Here is a 19205-nt window from a genome sequence, read left to right as displayed (position 1 = left end):
CCGCCATCGCTAAGAGCAAGCAAAGGTCGATCAGCAAAGTCACAACTTTTCTCTGTTTTGGGACCTCAGTGGTGGAACGAGCTCCCTACCGATGTCAGGACCGCAGAGTCGCTCACCAGCTTCCGCAAAAGACTCAAAACTCACCTGTTCAGAGTTCATCTCGACTCTGCATAGAAACCAATGCACAGCCACCATTGAATGTTGTACGTCCTGGCACTTGTACATTGCACTTATTCAAGGTACTTAATTGTGTAGCATCTACAGTAGCTGCTATCGCTGCTTTACACGGGGAATGGGTTAGCCTAGCGATTGTAATACCCTCACTTGGTTCTATGAACGTCTTTACTGTAACGACAGCGATATATTGTTTCACTTCTTATGACAAATGTACTTATTGTAACAAATGCACTTATTGTAAGTCGCTTTGGATAAAAGCGTCTGCTAAATGCCCTTAATGTAAATGTACATACATACATACATGAATAAATAGATACAGATGGACTGAAGACAGACAAATAGACATACATAAAGAAGACATACATATCTGATCGAGATAGATGGACTGATGGTTAGATAGACCGACACAAACGCACTATGACAGAAGGCCCATCTGCCTTCTGTCATAGTACAGACACCGGCAACCAACAGAAACAGTTGCCTCGGGAAAGTCTCTGTGGAGGCCTAACAGGGAATGAATGAGGTGGAGTTACCTTGTAATGACACCGAGTTAAGTACGATAAAGCAGTCAGAACCATGGTAAACTGGTAAAGATAATTTAGATAATACATGAGTTATAAAGACAAAGGGGAAGTGGTGTGGTTTTTGATTATTACACTTATGAGCATTTGCTTTTGCAAAAATAATTCATTAAAAAAAATTGAACGCAATTCAAAAGGAAAAGATAAATGTAACCGAGGGTTTTATTGTCGCCTATACTTGGGTAATATACAAAGAAAGAGTCGGCACGATCCCCTTTTTTTTTAGCGCTCCCAGCATATCAAAAATAGCGACACTACACGCAGAAACTTCCGTTCTGCCCCTTCAGAATAAGAGTCCTTAACAGGAAATGGGTTACACAAATGCCGAGAGGAAAAAAACCTTATATTTTCAGGCTTCATACAATTCTTTGGGTGTGAAATATGCTATGCAACCCTGGCATGAACCCTGGCTGCAGCGAGCAGCATTTCACACCCAGCGTGCAGCCAGTGTTACCAGATTGGGCGGGAAATCTGGCCCAATCTGGCAACACTGCTTGTGGAAGTTATACATTTGTCATCCGGGTTATTGTGTGATCACACGTCAAGATGGCGACACACATGTCGAGGTGTAGATCCTGGAGCCCCGTTCAAAGGTAACACAACAAATCGTGTCAGTATACAATAGTGTAACTATTAGTGGATCAATCGACTTGCTCTGACGGTTTTGTGTGTTTGACGCACACCTTATCGAGGTATTTCGATAGTGTCAAACCGTGATGTGACCAGTGTGTCCACCTGTCAAAACAAGTCAAATCACAAGAGACGTTAACCTTAAGATCTGACACCATCATTTGAATTTGCTTGGTGATTGATTGACAGTAGTTATTCTGTGTATGATTCCAGGTATGGGCTCGCAGCCTACAGGAGGTACAGCGGGGGCGGTCGGTACCCCAACATCCCCCTGTCCTCCCCGCTGCCCGGGGTCCCCTCCCCGACGTTCGCCTCCGTGGACGGCCTGGAGAAAAGCGAGACCAGGATCACCACTCTGGAAAACGGCCTGAGAGTGGCGTCTCAGAACAAGTTTGGTCAATTCTGCACTGTTGGAAGTGAGTTACTTATTTTGTAGGCAGTGCTGATGTAATGTTGACATGATGACTCGCCAACCTGGTATACGTTGTATGTGAATGATTTTGTTTTGTTGTCTTTTAGTTTTAGTTAATTCCGGGTCAAGACACGAGACCAAGTATCCCAGTGGGATTGCACATTTCTTAGAGAAGCTTGCCTTTTCTGTAAGTATTGCAGGAACATCATTCCAACACAACAGGAATGATGTGTGCTGCCAGAAAGCAGCCAGCAGTCAATCTATCAGATCTGAAGTTGGGATAAAATCATTATATAAATTATGTTTTATTGACAGCCCTCTGACCTTGACAATTTAACAATGTAAGGTGGCAAAAACACAAGCATGCAAACACAAACGTGGTATGTGAACCAAAAGGTTTTGCTCATCACTTTATTGACAGTTTGTACCTTCATCTCTAGTCCACAGCTCAGTATGGGAGTAGAGATGAAATTCTTCTGACGTTAGAGAAGCATGGTGGAATATGTGACTGCCAAACATCCAGGTAACCTCACCTTCCTTTGCCTTGTCATAGCCAATACTGTTATCAATAATTCGTATAACTATTGTAATAATCTGTTTTTCCAAATCCCATGGGAATCCAATGCGTTCATTTTCAATGTGTATATAATACAAATAATAATACACTTTTTTTTTTTATAAATGAATGCATCACAGTTAAAACATAAGCATACAATATGAACACAGACAACAAGGAGAATAAGAATAAAAAAATCAGAAACGTTGGTACTTCAAGCAGTCCCATTGGTCTTCAGTAACTCATGCACCTACAGCACTCATCAAATCTAACCTGTCTGCCGTAAGCCCTCTCATCACACAAATAATAAACCACTCGTTTAACTCTGGCCAAGTCCCACCCTCACTCAAAACTGCCATTATCAAACCTCTTCTGAAAAAACCCATCCTCGACCCAGAATGCCTCTCCAACTACCGGCCCTTCTCCCATCTACCATTCCTGTCCAAGGTGTTCGAAAAAGCTGTTGCTGCACAGCTACAGGAACATCTTAAATGTCATTCACTGTTTGAAAAATTCCAATCTTGTTTCCGCAATGCCCATAGTACAGAGACAGCATGTTGAGGGCAGTGTTTGTAATAACGCAATTTAAAAGAACGGCGTTAGGTAACGCCGTTATTCTTTCAGTAACGGGGTAATCTAACTTATTACTGTTTCCATCGTTACAACGCCGTTACCGTTACTGTACGTTAAATGCGGTGCGTTACTATGAATTGATTGAATAAGCTGCGTAATCCGAACGCACCCCTGGCTCCAAACACAAACTGCTACTGTGGATACCGGGTGGGTTAACAACGACATAGATTGGCTAAGGCAGAGTCATGTTTCATGGTAGCCAATCGGAGCCAGTGTTTTTACACACAAGCCAGGACACGCGCGCCACACACACACGCACACGGCAAACAGATTCGATGAAGCAGCAGAAATGGCGAGTCTGGAGCAATCCGATGAAAAGTTGGCATTTTCTGTAGTATTCGGCAGATGTTCCACAGCCTTTGCAACCAAGCAAAATTAAAATTCAGTTGGAAGTATATCAGGGCCTTGAATGGGCAGTTCAACCATTTAACACATTAAGACCAAGAAAAATCCAAATTCTTTGGCATATAGCAACTTTTTTCCGAACTGCGCTGACCGAACTCTGATGAAAACCCGCAAATATGACCACATCAACCCCATTCTTCAGAACCTCCAATGGCTCCCCATAACCTCAAGAATTCAATGCAAGATCGCCCTCATCACCCACCTTTGCATCTACAGCAACGCCCCGCAAAAGACTTCGCAACATTGGAGACCGAGCTTTCTGCTCCGCTGCCCCTCACATCTCGAACTCCCTTCCTGAACATCTGCGAAAACCCCAGTCTGTGGACACTTTTAAAAAAGGGCTAACAACTTTTTTGTTCGAGCAGGCGTTCTTAAGTTGTTCTTAGATTTTTCAAAATTCAATCTGCACTTCTACTCCTCTTTTAGCTGTTTTATATTAATGTATTTTATCACAGGATTTTAATGTGTTATTGCCCTTAGTGTTTTGTTATTTTGTTTTTCGGTTTCTGTAGCACTTTGAGATTATCTTATGAAAAGTGCTATACAAATCAAATGTATTATTATTATTATTGTTATTATGCACCGCCTATTCCAGCGGCCGCCCTGTTCAAGCCAATCAATGATGTAGTGATTACTCCAACATGCAACTACTCCTCCAACTTTGTTCTTCGTCACCGTTTGTTTTTTTGCACCCACCACACACAAGCACACACACACACACGCTCAAATGAACGATAGGATAATGTTTGTTAATCAGCATATATTGAATTTGCCATAACTCTTCAATTTTTTACACAATCTAAACCATTCCTTGCAATCCTTAACAGACAAGTCCATATATCATGTACATTTAAGCGGTTTGTTATTTGAAGCTATGGTTATGAAGATGCTGATATTGAAGTTTTCACCAAATTTTCACTGAGCGTTTAACTAAGACAGGTTAGTTGTAGCGCCCCCTAAGGTTATTTCGGCACCAAACGTTATCGAGACATATGTTAGAGGGATACCAAAGGTCTGAGAAATTTGAAAACTTTTTACCACTCAGAAGTCGAGGGATGTGCCATCCAACTAAAAATAATTATTCCCACAATAATGCACAGAATACTCTGTGAATACCTCACAATACTGAGAAAGATGTATTTTTTGTATAAGATCCCACACAAACTACAAACAGTGAATACAACCTTTTGAAGTATAGCACCGAAAACAGCGGTGAATTGGAGAATTCACCTATACTGCTGCATGTTTTTCTGTGCAGAGACACCACTATGTATGCAATCTCTGCAGAAGTGAAGGGCCTGGACACGGTGGTCAGCCTGCTGTCAGACGCTGTGCTGCAGCCTCGCCTGCTGGGTCAGTCGGCCATTGGTCTTTAAACTCTGTGTTCACTCAGTGATTACAGGGTGACCCATGTCATAAACACATTACATCACTGGAATTGATTTGAAAAAGAAGACCAGGTGGGAGAAGAAGAATGCTAACAAATATATCGTATCCTTAAAAAATAATAATATTGAAGAATATAGAAAGATTTTGAAAACCTGTGCACTGACTAAAAATAACGTACAGGGAAATGTGTTGAATTTTGCATTGATTTAGTTTATGGTTTTGTTTTAAATTAAAAAAAGATCATGGTAGTAGCATACACTATATCTGACTGAGTGACTGTCTTTTCTGCCCAAAGATGAGGAGATCGAGATGACTCAAATGGCAGTGCGTTTTGAGCTGGAGGATCTGAACATGAGGCCCGATCCTGAGCCGTTACTCACAGAGATGATACATGCTGTAAGCTCCGTCAAACGCCACACTCAGGAACGTGTACAGATATCAGACTTATCAAGTTCTTCTCATTGTGACTCTTCAACTTTTCTTTCACTGTATAACACTTAATTATTAATTAATTTATTAATCCTATGAGGTATATTCAGGTGTTTCAGCAGCAAATTACAGAAAATATATATAAACAGTGCATCACACTAGTACCTTGTAAACACTACTACTAGTGTATTCGCTGCAATGACAGTGACCTAGTGAAGGTCTAATCTCATCACATTTATGTACTTATATTTGCCTGGTGGTCATTCCTCGTGACCTCTTCTGCATGGCATTACCGCTCGCAGGCAGCGTACCGTGGGAACACGGTGGGCTTGCCGCGCTTCTGTCCCGGCGACAACGTGGACAAGATCGACCAGGCCGTGCTGCACGGCTACCTGCGCAGCTACTACTGTCCTCAGCGCATGGTGCTGGCCGGGGTGGGCATTGAGCATGAGCAGCTGGTGAAGTGTGCCCGCCGGTACCTGCTGAACACCAGGCCGGTGTGGGGCGAGGCCACGCCCACCGACGTGGACCTCTCCGTGGCCCAGTACACCGGCGGCATTGTCAAGGTGGGACAGGACATCCCAATGCTCAAAATTATATTATAAATGCACCTTAAATGTATGATAACCTTCATGTATTTTTATGAAACAGAATATATATATATATTACACAGACATGAAACACTTCTCTCTGTCTCGTGTCTGTCTCTCTCTCTTATATACATTTCTGCTGATTTTTTTACCTAGCTATCTACCATCCAAGTGAAGTCATTTAGTTGGTTTATACCGCTTGATGTTTCTTTGTGGTCAGATGGAGAAGGATATGTCTGACGTCAGTCTGGGCCCCACCCCCATCCCAGAACTTGCACACATCATGATTGGTCTGGAGAGCTGCTCGTTTCTGGTGGGTCTCCTGTGATTGGCTGCTCTAGTAGCTAGCATCCTAGGTTGAGAGAACTTAAAGATCCCATATCATGCTTTTTTAGGGGGAAAATTTGCATTTGGGGGTACTGTACAAATCCAAATCACAGATATACATTTGAGTTGGATTAAATGAAGACAATTCGACATTAAGTGAGTAGGAGGAGGCTAAACTAAATGTTTTTAAGATGCTTGTTAACTCAGTGGTGGTTAAGAGGTGTATTCTGATGAGGGGAGTTTGGGCTCAACAGGAGGACGACTTCATCTCGTTCGCGGTGCTCAACATGATGATGGGCGGGGGCGGCTCCTTCTCTGCAGGCGGGCCGGGGAAAGGCATGTTTACCCGCCTCTACCTCAACGTCCTCAACAGGTGAACACCTCACTGCCGCACACATTTAATTAATTTGGGTAAACCTTCTGTTTCAAAGATGTATGTTTGACTGCGGCAGGAGTAGAGTGAGACAGTTTACTGGGCATGTGATGAGAGTGAGTAGAGTGAGATAGTGTGGTGAGGCTGACTGGAACTGTTGTGGAGGAGAGACTCCACATTTGAGGCATGATGATCTAGATTAGAATGGGACTTGTGTCTTTGTTGTTCCTTTGTCAAGGCACCACTGGATGTACAACGCCACCGCCTACCATCACAGCTATGAGGACAGCGGCCTGCTCTGCATCCACGCCAGCGCCGACCCCCGACAGGTAGGCTCGGAGTACGGAACTAAACATGGAGATGTCATATAGGCAGGTAGACAGGTAGGCTCAGAGTACAGACCTCAACATGGTGATGTCTCCACGGTTCACTGTTCTTAAAGTAGTGTTATTTCAACTCTTTATTCATTGCCTTTTATATCATGCAATGTAATAGATATATGAGACTATGTTTGATCTTTCAAGTTTCTGATCTGTCATATTTCTCTTTAATTTCATATATTTTCAAATATTTGCACCATCTTTATTTCATGGTTTGCATCGTCAGTCATGGGTTCCATTGCTCCACCTCTGTTTTCTAGCTCAGTGGTTCTCAAAGTGGGGGTCCGCGGCGCGTTGCCAGGGGGTCCGTGAAAGGCTTGTTACAACATAAACATACCGGTATTTGTGGAGATAGTGCGGGGCCTGTTGTCATTACTCCCGTCGGCGTAACGTTAAACCAATGAACACTCGGCTTTTACATTGCGTCAAACTCCCTCAGGCTTTAACTTCACATCTCGCTGCTGAATAACTAAATGAAAGCCAATTAAACAGGCGCATTGTGTTCAGCCCTCCCCCTGCCTGTGTAATAAAGGCCTATAATATTTCTGTTTATGGCATATATTTCTCCTCAGATTAGGCCAATAAAGCAATGATAAAAATAAACAAAAACAAACACAAACGCTCGACCAAAGGCCCGGCCCGACCCGGCTCAAGGATATTGGTGGGAAATATCGGCAGGCCGGGTTGGGTCAACCAAAACCCTCATTGTTTAACATGAATTGGCTAAACAAATGACCACTGTAGCATATTTAGACACTATTCAAACTGTGCAGAGAATTATTTCCATTGGTCATTCTGACCGGAGACATTTAGAATTTTCGGTCCTCCTCATTTTTTCCGGTCAATGACCGGTAATTACCGGACAACGGAAACTCTGCTGGCAAAGCATTCCCGAGTCTGAAAACTTTTAAGAAGCCTACTGAGGAGAATCCACAATGGATAAATATTTAAAAAGGCCTAACACTGATAATTCTAAACAAAGCGGAAAAGTTAGGAGGTACGATGAAAACTACATTGTCTTTGGATTTATTTATAGAACAGTGGATGGAAGCCAATGTGCGTTGTGTGTCTTCAAGTGTTAGCGAACGAATCAATGAAGCCGCCTAAGCTAAAGCATTATCTCCTAACCATGCACCCGGAGTACAGTGATAAATCAAAGGAATTCTTTGTGAGGAAAGGTGAAGAATATATCCATCAACGATCAAAACTCACTAATTTAGCCACAACGTCTGAGAGGGCACAGAAGGCTTCATTTTTAGTGTCTCAGCAGATAGCAAAATGCAAGAAGCCTGATACCATCGCACAAGAGCTGATCCTCCCAGCAGCAGTGGGTATGTGTGAGATAATGCTCGGGACAGAGGCAGCAAATAAATTAAAAAGCATACCCCTCTCCGATGACACCGTGAAGCGGAGGAGCGATGACCTGTCGGATGATATCGTATCGCAGCTTCTGGGGAGACTTCGTTGCAGTGAGGTGCAATTTTCCATACAGTTGGACGAATCAACTGATGTGGCTAGCGCAGCACAGCTAATCACTCTTGTCCGCTACGCGTTGGATGGAGCCATTCTGGAGGACTTCTTGTTCTGCAAAGAGGCCCCTGGCAGGACAACCGGCGAGGAGGTATTCGAGATCCTGAACAAGTTTTTTGAGTTCCATGAGCTGAGTTGGGGGTAATGTGTGGCTGTTTGCACTGATGGAGCTGCAGCAATGACGGGCCGAAAGAGTGGCGTTGTCGCTCGGATAAAGGCAGTAAATCCAAAAGTGAAATCTGTGCACTGTATGCTGCATCGGCAAGCGCTCGCCTCCAAAGGTATGGAACCAGATCTGCACTTTGTGTTGAGTACAGCTGTAACTGCAGTTAATTTCGTTAAGTCGAGGGCATTGCAGTCACGTTTGTTTAGGCAACTTTGTCAGTAGATGGATGCGGGCCATGACACACTGCTTTACCATTTTGAAGTAAGGTGGTTCTCTCGTGGGAATGTGCTTCACTGCTACGCAGTGAGATGTCAGACTTTCTGAGGAATGAAAAGCCCGACTTCAGAGTTTTTTTCTGACCCAGAGTATGTTGCTAAATTGGCATATCTTGTGGATGTATTCAACATTCTCAATAGCCTCAACCTCTCTATCCAGGGACGCTATGCATCCATCCTTGACGTTAGCGACAAAATAACTGCTTTTATGAGGAAAACTGAGCTATGGAGAAGAAGACTCCAAGATGGAGTGACCGACATGTTCCCGCCACTCACGGATTATCTTCATGCAAACAACCTGTCAGTTGCTGCAGTGAAAGAGGTAGCCACCTCTCACCTCACTGCACTCAGCGAGCAGTTCAATTCGTACTTCGCAGATGTGAATACTGATGCTTGGGACTGGGTGCGAGATCCCTTTGCTCCAGGAGTAACATGTAGCGGCCTCACTAGCAAAGCAGGGGATGAGTTGGTGGACTTATCTTGTGATCGGACTCTGAAGGTTCCAGCAGGTGAGCCATGTAGACTTTTGGCCCTCCCTATCACGTGAGTATCCTGAGCTCACAGCACAGGCCATGCAGGTATTGCTACCATTTCCTACTACTTACTTATGTGAGTCATAGTTCTCAACTTTGACTGCAATGAAGACAAAGTACAGAGCTCGTCTCCATGTGGAGAGTGATCTTAGAGTCTGTTTATCGTCCATCACGCCAAGACTGGACAAACTATGTAGTGAGAGACAGGCACACCCATCTCATTAGTGACACATTAATCTTCTTAATATGGGGTGCCTATTCATCTCTCTTTCTGTTTAAGAGTATGCATTATTGTCACCTTATATCAGTGCTTTTGTATTGTCTGTTAACACTACTTGATTTGATTAAAGCCCATCTTTCAATTTGAAGACCCCTGTGATGAACGTGTAGATAAATAATGTAGGAACTCGATTTGCGTGAAAGAATTAATCATAAATGTGCATTTAAAAAGTTTTTGAAAGAAATTGTGAGTAAAATTACTTCTGCGTCTCAAAAAACACTGACCGGACGTGACCGGAAGTGACGCAACGGCAGGTAAACATCATCTCTTCGTGATGGAGTCACAGTGAAGAGATTGCTCTAGGGGTTAATGTCAGCTCTTACGATGGGCCATTGACATACAATTATGAGCCGCCTAGGCGAGAGAGGGGTCAGGCAGTGGTAAGGGGAAGGGTCAATGGACAGCGATAGTTGTGGTGTGAGGAGAATCGGTGGAGAATTGGGCAGGTGTCTTGGTGAGTGTCCACTAGGGTGGAGCTTAAACGAATACATTTTTTTTTCCTTTTTTTTTTTTTTAACTCTTACCCCCCTAATCTGTGCGGCATAATAAAAAAACACTCTATGCAAAGTTTGAACAATAAATTCTTATGTTTAGGGGTAGCTCAAGTGCCTCAAAGATTACGAAATTTATAAAAATGCAACGAATTACACAACTTTTAGGAGTATTTCTACAAATTTATTTTAAACAACACTATTTATTTTGAACACAGTAATAGTGAATTCTTGTTCAGTTTCTGACAACTAATATCAGTGTCCAGCAAACTCTAGATTTATTGTTTTCATGGCAGCCCGGACAGAGTCTGTTTCCTGCTATCAGGATACAATCTGCGATGGTCCTCAACAACTTGCAGCAGGAATTGCAGCTGCGTTTCATCACAGGTTAGTAATCCACTGTACTCCTGAATGAGTGCCACTCCACGTTCAGCTTGGTCATTGACAACATTAAGAGACTTGACTGCTTCTGTAGCCTGCTTGTAATCATCTCTGTCCTGCCACAAGTCCGGATCAACCGCGAGAAATCCATCTAGAAGTTCCATGATTCTGATCAGTTTCATTGACTTTGCTGTGACAAAGTCTTCTAAGTTCTTGTCATTGAATGAATCCAGATGAACAGTGATTGGCTTGGAATGATCGTGCTCTTGGTTTTCTTCATTCTGCATGGCACTAACCATCCGTCTCTTGGTTGACGAACTGACCCGACTGTCGAAGAAAGCCAAGCCAACAAGTTCCTGTGACAAGTACCATAAGTGTTTGAAAAACTTGCGTGATGTTGACTTTGAAATGGCTGAATGGATTGATGAGTATTCAAGCAGTGACTTAAGTAGCAGCAGGTCATTTGAAGGAGCACCTGATGCCTGAGGAGCAGAGATCCAGGCTTTCAGGTAGACACGTACTGCGAACACACACACATCACGTAACCCTCTCTCTTCTGCGGGAGTCAGTTTGAACTGAGCCTTGAACATCCAGATCTTGAGACTGTATAGAACTTTGGACATCCAACGGGCGTGGTGCATTGCACCAGGTGACATGAATCGCACTCCTCGTGCAGGAGCAGCACCGAGAAACACAACCACGAGTTCCAAGAATTCTTTATAGTCATCTCTTGGTAGACTCTGTTCAAGATGCTTGTTGGCGTAATCAATGGTGCTTTGCTTAATGTCTTCCACAAGACCTGCCACATCATCGGCTGCAATCCCCGGTTCATACTTTGCTGTGTCAATAAATTCCCAGTATTCCTGGAACCGTTTGAAGAGTGGAACCCCGGGAGAAGATGTGGCTCCCATACATACTTGGAACACTGCACCAATTATCAGTTCCATAATGTGGTGCCTACAAGCCAGTGACAAGAGCTCTTTCTTAAGCTTCTGCTCTAGAAGGACACAGGCACCAGCAATCCGACCAGTGTTTGAGCTGGTGGTGTCAAAGCACATAGCTCGGATGCTGTCTGGTAAGTAGAGTAAATTAGGTATTTAAATGCAGCAATGGCAACAAACCAACCAAATAATTCACTATCTAACATAAGTTAGGCTTCACAATGTGCTAACCTAAGTTAGCACATTAGCCTTTATAATCATAGCTAAACAGTTAGCTTCCCGATTAGCATTTAGCATAGTTAGTTCGTTTTTCACTACTGAACATAAATGCTTTGGACCCTATTTTAATGCACAAAACATTATAAACAACTTAGAACAAGTTATGAACAACCATACTCACTGATAAAGCTTCTCCAAGGATTGGACAAACATCTCTGTGGTGGAGTAAAGAAACGAGAAAAAAAAAAAAAAAGGCGGCTGCAGCTTTTGGGTATGAGAAACTTCACGGTCATTGAGCTACCTCTAAATATTGTTCAATTGTGCTCATATTTTGCCAGATTTATTTTTTTATATATAGGAACAAAATGAGAGGGTAAGAAGATCATATTTCAAGAGTTCATAAATAAGCTCCACCCTAGTGTCCACGGGCTATAGCTAATGGCGGCTAACGTTGTCTTCATGTTTATCACATTGCAGTATTTGTAAAAAATCGTATTTTGCAACATTGCTGTCGACTTTGTTGTTTTTTAAGCATCCATGTAGATTGTCACCAGCAACATGTGTCTTATTTTTTTTTTATTTTAGATCCCAGATGTTAAATGAATGTGTAGGCCATAGCTATAGCTGTAAATAAGATGCGGAGGACGTGTCTGAAAGCAGTTAGTGTTCCAATTAGGACGGGAATATGCTGTTCAGGTAAATAGACATCATTGTTACGAGGATATTTTATTGTCACATGCAGATAGTGGGTGTAAGGCATGCAGAGAAATTGCATCTAATTGACAGCCTATACTGTGCATAAATGGAGGATGGGGTGTATCTTACTTACCTAAGCTTTAGGAAATAAGTAGTCTACATGTCATTTCTTACAAGGCCTTACACCAACTATTAGAGCTACAAGAAGGGAAGAAGAGTGAGTTTATGTTAACACATTTTGTTTAACAGGTGCTTGTGTGGTAGATGTGAGACTATGCCGTCAGCAGTGGATTGTGTGTGCTGTAGGGAGGTCAACGCCTATTGGTCCCTTATCCTAAACCTAGATCCCCCAGAAGATATTGCCTGCCGCACACTCCATCCAGGGTTTGAAGCCTCCTGTCTGAATCCTTTTGTGCTGATCATAGCTTACATGAACTTCAGACAGGAGCACGGCCCTCTCCAAGCCAGCAGACCAGAGTAGGTTTTCAGCAAAAATAATTTAACTGTAATCTAAAGAACCACCTTTTCTACACCAAAACAGTAAATCCTGTTAAGCAGGTTTATAAACTCAGAGGTTTCCATTTACTTCCTATAAAAACATCTTTCTTGTTGTGTAGTACAGTAGGATATCAGCCAACAGGACATGCAATATTTACCATTGAAATAGTTTACTATGAAAACATGGTATGATCAAAATTAAATTATGTCCCCGTCTCCACCAGACAGTTCCGATACACAGCATACAGGAAGGTTGTCCGCTGGGCGTACGGAGATCTAGGCAGGGACATCAGGAAAGCCATACCTTTATGTGTTGTTGCAGCAATAAGGAGGCAGTTTGCAGGAGAAGGACAATGATATAAAGGTTTCCAGTGGCCCCGTTTGGAAGACGATGAATGAATTCATAGTGAAACAAACTGTACTGGTAAAATGTATTAGATTCGATTTATTAGTCATTGCACAGGAAATTCAGTGCCATTGTATGCATTCTTTTTATTTTTTTAGGCTAATAAACTAACTAAAGAGTACTGATACGTGTGTTTTCTCACAATTTCTTTCACCTATGTTTTATTACATGTTAAAACGCAAGTGTTGTGCGAGATGGAGGCTGACAGCCTCATCCTTGGCAACCTTCTGGAGGGAAGTGGTGGGGGGGCGGGGCAGCAGAAGACAAGACAGCACTGCTTTCTTGTAGGGCCTGTGGTGATCTAGAGTATTCCTCTACCAGAGAGACCCTAAGATTTGTTGCGTATCCTTGAGGAGAGAAATGTTAAGAACACATTTAGTAACATGGTTGACTTGCATAAAAAAAGAGATTCACAAAAGATATTGAGAAACTAAGTTAAACTAGTAACCGTAACATGGTTTCTCCTTGATGGGGCGGACTACCCAGCCACCTTTCCGCACCCCGGGTAGCGAAAAGTGTAGCCTCACCCTCACTGGTTCGAGCTACATCTCTGTTGCCATTACTGTTGAAATGTAGGGCCGCCAAGAGAAGTCTGTAGGAGACAAGTAGGTAGAACATTAGGTCTCCAAAGTTAACCCAATGCAGTCTAATGCAACAGAAATACAATGCATGAGATTGTTTTCAGTTCAAATGGGCCCAAGACAAGGACTCAACTTTTGCGCACAATATGTAATGCTGTTATCAATAACATTTTGGTCTGCTATACAACACTACATTACTTTTTAGCCATATTCATTCCGTCACCATTTACCTGCTGTTAGTGTTGCACGTGCACAAAAGTACAAAAGTATAGCAATATCCTGAAATTAAAAAATGTCACAATACCTAATTTTATTAGTATCGATACTTTTAAGTGATAACACTACCTGTTGTACATCCCAAGAAAAGAAAAAACTGTGTTTGGGAGCAAAGTTCAGAATGAGGGAATGGTAGGCCTCCAGGGAGAATGTCTGATGCTGAGGTGACAATTGTCGAACATCTTTCACCATTGCTTTCCTGACAGCTACACTCTCTAGTTTAGTGGCTGCTGGTGATCCTGCATGAAACATAGTCTGTCATATAGTCTGTCGGATCTCATAACAAAAGTAATTATTAGTACACATACTTTGTTCAGGACTGGCCAGTGGAGTCGATCTTCGTATCTCAAACCTTTCGGTTTGAGTCCCCACATCCACCATCTGAGGCTTTACCAGAACAGCTTAGATGAAAGAGATTCATGTTAATAGTTGTTCACTATTACACATTCATTGGTAACAACACATACAGTATCTAATGCAACCCAGTACACAATATATTTTTCTAACATTATGAAGTTCATAATTTTCAATGTTTGCTGGCTGAAAAGTGTAAATTGCAAAATAGTAACCATGGAGAAAATGAAAAATGTTGACATGTCATCCTTATTTGTGATTGTATATGGCATGTATGGTGTATGCTAGCTATAAGCTAACTACCTAATGAACGATAGAAACATCGTATTTTGCACTGAGATCCACGATGGACCACTACTGGCTCAGGGTCCATCGTAGAGATGTCTCCATCTCCATCATCTTCAGGCTCTGAAGTGGTAGTTGCACGTGCCCCATCTTTGCTGGCAGCACTCTCTCCCAAAATATGAAAACAGACCAAAATCACAACTTTAAAAAATGTAATCCTTTCATAAAAATCCCCCATTCATGCATTATTTAGAAGACTGATCTAATAATTTCGAAATCTTTTCAATGTAGTCCGATGAATCAGCTGCATTTCCTCGCATGTGCCCTGTTGATACCGACATTCAAAGAAAACCAAGGCAACTCCGATGTAACTTCAAGAAAACTAATATTGTAAAGCATTACTTGGATGCATTTTCAAAAAGATCAAGTTATTAACACAATAAAATATGTCAGGAGGCTCATGTGCAGCCTCGTGGGGCTAACGTAACAAGAGTAGCTATAAGCTGACGGCAGCTAGGCGGGCTCTCCTGCCTTCATGGTGCTAACTTCACTATCATCATTACAGTCAACAAAAGTAATGCCAAGACTAATCCATTATAACGTCAAGAAAGAATACATTTGGAAAATTTACATGCAGGGCGGCTACATTTCGATGCAACATTTTTAATAGTATAGGTATTATAAGACTTACTGTGCAAAGCTCCTGTTTTTGGCGCGCAGATTCTCTGCTAGTGCTAGACTCACACCCGCCAGATGTTGCTGGTAGACTTGCATGCACAGATGGCATGGCTCCATTTGCGAACCTAACCCACTCTCTTCGTCGAAATCCCAGGCGCAATTCCATCAGATCTCCTTGGTTGTAGCTGTCCGGTGTGAAGTGCTTTTCACACAACACCGTGTGTCTCGTCACCGAGGAGGCAGCGAAGTTGCTTCTCTTTGCCTGGATGAAACGTATCCAAGCACGGAAAAGGTTGTCTTTCTTGTTAGGAAATCGGTGGACCTGATGACCAGACAAGTTGGAGTTGTTGCATCCAAAACAAACACAAGAATTAAACATTTTGACAACTCAAACCTACTCAACTACAACGATAACGACAAGCTCTTTTCTCTCTTACCAACACTCCGACTACTAAACCCATACTGAAAATTGGTGCAGCAGTGCCAATGTTTGCCTGTCGTTATGTCATAGGCACGTTCTAGAGGAAAGGGCGGTTTTTGGGGGCATAGCTTAGAATAGGTACACTTTGTTCCATGGGTGTTGTTAAACATTTGTATTCCTGTGTATTTATTTTTAAATTGACATTTTCATACAAGATTCTGTATGAATTAAGTTAGTACAATTAACTTGAAAGTTGCTCTTTAATCAAAGAGTTGATGTTGCACTTGTTACATTGTGTTCCAACAGTTAATTGTCTCTCTCTCTCTCTCTCTCTCTCTCTCTCTAAGTTAAAACGTTTGATTCTCTCTGTACCTGTTACTGCATCAGTACATTTTCATTGTCTTTTAGCACTATACTGAGCAGGGGTTGACACTAACGGTTGCCCGCTTGCCCGGGGCAACTAAAAGTAATATTTGGGCAAGTTGAGATTGATTTCTGGTTGCCCGAACGGGTAAGTGGATTTTGGGTGGATATTGTCTCTCAATGCATTGAGTATTTTATTTGTTCAACAGTATATTGTCTGTTACATCAATGTTTTTTGCACTGATCATTGTCACTGTCCTTCATTGTTATTTACTGTGATGAATTACCAAATGGCCCAACTATTTGTGTGTATGTGGGCGATTTTTATACACACATTTATAAAAGTAGAATCTATTTACAGATTGTAAAGTTATGCCAAAATGCAATAAAATGCTTATTTAACAATATTGTGGTATTAGCACTGAATGATTGAAGCATAAAAGAGTTCAAAAGCATCTAACAGAACAAATAGACATGAGCCTATATGATTGCATTTGTGTTGCGGTTATGAGGGGGTCCTTGAAAAAGATTCTACCCTATGTGGGGTCCCTGGCCCCATATAGTTTGAGAACCCCTGCTCTAGCTCATGTTTCCCTGCCTCTTGTTTTTCAATGTATGTTAAAACATTTGTAAACGTGTCTGTAATAGTATTTCTATGTTTTAAAAGCTTCGGGAGATGGTGGAGATCATCACCAGGGAGTTCATCCAGATGGCGGGGACACCCGGAGAGGTAATGCCACAAAATACCAAATAACAATAATTCAAAATAATCCTGGTACAATAGTATTTTCCAATCATCCACAATAATCCATTTCCTTTTATCTTCAGAATCTCTCCTAATGATTAGTCTATGATGTGATTGGAGATTTGTACATGTTTTGATGATCTGTGTGAAAGATGGAGCTGGAGAGGGCTAAGACCCAGCTCAAATCCATGCTTATGATGAATCTGGAGTCCCGGCCGGTCGTCTTCGAGGACGTTGGTCGTCAGGTCCTCTCTACGGGGAAGAGGAAGCTGCCCCACGAGCTGTGTGCGCTCATCAGTAAGTCTGGATCCCCTGAACTCATGCTAAGGAGCATTTTAACTCCCTTGTTCTAGATAAAAGAATAGCATACATTTAAGTAAAAATATAAAACCTATAGAAAATGTTTTTGACTGCCCAGGACTTCTTTTTAAAATATTATTACATTTCTTTGGCATGTGTAGAGAAAATGTGAGTAAATACTAAACAAAAAGCAGGTTGATATAGAAACGTATATACGCTATGCTTATACATGAAGTCAACCCTGTCTTGTCGTTGCCAGGCAACGTTACCACCAGTGACATCAAGCGCGTCACCTCTAAGATGCTGCGCAGCAAGCCGGCGGTGGCGGCGCTGGGAGACCTCACGGAGCTGCCCTCCTTCGAACACATCCAGGCCGCCCTGTCCAGCAAGGACGGGCGCCTGCCGCGCACCTACCGCCTGTTTCGGTAGACCCCGCGGACCCCCTCTGCCCCGGACCCCCACCACCATATATGTACATAAACCGTAAGGGGAACCTGGAGACCCACTCACGCGACCTCTTGCCCCACGCAGAGGGGCTGTGGGGGAGGGACTTTGTTCTGGAGGCCACCCAAACTAGGAGATGTGGAGAGTATTTCATTTTTTTGTCATTTTTAGCCTGTGTGTACCCAGCCGGAGCCTTTGTCATTTGGGGGGTCCTGTTTTTTTTACATTGGGGATTGTTTAACTGGTCACCCCAAATAACAAATAAGCTGTACCTAGACTTGACGAGCAGAGGACTTCTGAGAACCGAAGCCCCGCATCAATCAGTAGCATTTGTGGTTTGTGTGGTAGTTTTCCCTGTAGGCTTCCTGTTGTGTGATTCAGAGGTTGGTCCTCTATTTTGATTGGTCACAGGTTCAGCACCGTTTCACAAATGAGCCTTTGTCTTCAGTTTGAGGAGGCGGGATAAACAAAATGTTAGTTAGGTGGTTTGCTCTGATGATACTTGGATTCAGGTCCATCTCGCCCTCCAGGCAAACTGCACCATCCGGAGGCTTTCTGTACATTTTCCTGCTAAAATACCAGATAAAATGAAAACTTGGAATTTCTCAGTCATCGATTGGTTACCCTGTGTAAGAATGTTTTATCTCTTCTCAACCCCGCTCACCATGTTTTTCCTAATGTTACACGAACATGAACACTGCACATGTATAAACGAACATATGTAGATTGATGTTAGCTTATAGGTTTATCCAAGCCTATCAATATCTTACTGCTATAATGGCAGGCCTGTCGCACCATATACTCAAGTTGGTCATATGCGCATTTCCACCGGAGGGTGCGCGTCGGTTCGGTGCGGCTTGGTCGAATATTGAAGGAGCGGTTCGGCGCAGCTCAGTGGCGCCCCCCCCCCCCCCCCCCCCCCCCCCCCAACATCTATCGACTGTTTTTTCAAAACAAAAAACATTTCAAGACATTTAAAAAAAAAAAAAAAAAGGCAATAATATATTATATTATTATTTGCCATCCGCGGGCCGTGGGCTGGGCCCTTAGAATCAGTACCACTTTTCCCCGCCAGGCAGCGCCCCTGCACACAGGCACCCTTTCAGGCGTCTCAGTACCCCAACGGAGGAGTACTGCGAGACGTGTACGGCTCAATCCGGATCACGCCCACTTTTCGGGAGCCTCTTTTAATATATTAGGTAAAAACATCTAATTTGCTGAAATTGAGTGATAGGTTATACAAGTAAGAAAAAAACAACGGTGGGCCTCTTCATAACTAATTTATATATATTTTTAATTCAATAATGTACTAATTTTCTTTTTTTTGACAAACCTTAATTTTTGGTGCCCTACGCACTCTGCGTACTCTGCGTATAGGGAGTGGCGGGCCTGGGTAAGACGTTATGTTTTTAAACATAACGGCTCCGCCGTCGACCAACTCTCCCAGGTAAGACGTTCTG

At 42.7% G+C, this 19205-nt stretch overlaps 1 protein-coding gene across 1 annotated transcript; it reads left to right on the top strand.

Annotated features, from left to right (window-relative positions):
- Positions 1–1299: 1299 nt before the first annotated feature.
- Positions 1300–18637, top strand: pmpca (peptidase, mitochondrial processing subunit alpha). The gene is made up of 13 exons (XM_079730896.1): positions 1300–1351; positions 1602–1804; positions 1908–1987; positions 2241–2323; positions 4653–4747; positions 5079–5179; positions 5515–5778; positions 6023–6115; positions 6384–6502; positions 6741–6831; positions 16924–16986; positions 17154–17298; positions 17561–18637. The coding sequence occupies exons 1-13, from the start codon at positions 1305–1307 to the stop codon at positions 17728–17730; spliced, it is 1554 nt and encodes a 517-aa protein (XP_079587022.1). The 5' UTR covers positions 1300–1304; the 3' UTR covers positions 17731–18637.
- The last annotated feature ends 568 nt before the right edge of the window (positions 18638–19205 follow it).

Source organism: Pollachius pollachius (assembly GCF_949987615.1).
Source record: "Pollachius pollachius genome assembly, chromosome: 1".
NCBI lineage: Eukaryota > Metazoa > Chordata > Actinopteri > Gadiformes > Gadidae > Pollachius > Pollachius pollachius.
This window is presented reverse-complemented; position numbering and strand designations above follow the sequence as displayed.

What these genes read in the sequence shown, in the direction of transcription:
- pmpca (XM_079730896.1), top strand. Translation starts at nt 1,305, where the DNA reads ATGGCGACACACATGTCGAGGTGTAGATCCTGGAGCCCCGTTCAAAG. An exon ending in TAGAGAAGCTTGCCTTTTCT is followed by an intron (nt 1,988 to 2,240) that starts GTAAGTATTGCA and finishes CTTCATCTCTAG; the next exon opens with TCCACAGCTCAGTATGGGAG. An exon ending in CCAGCGCCGACCCCCGACAG is followed by an intron (nt 6,832 to 16,923) that starts GTAGGCTCGGAG and finishes ATGTTTTAAAAG; the next exon opens with CTTCGGGAGATGGTGGAGAT.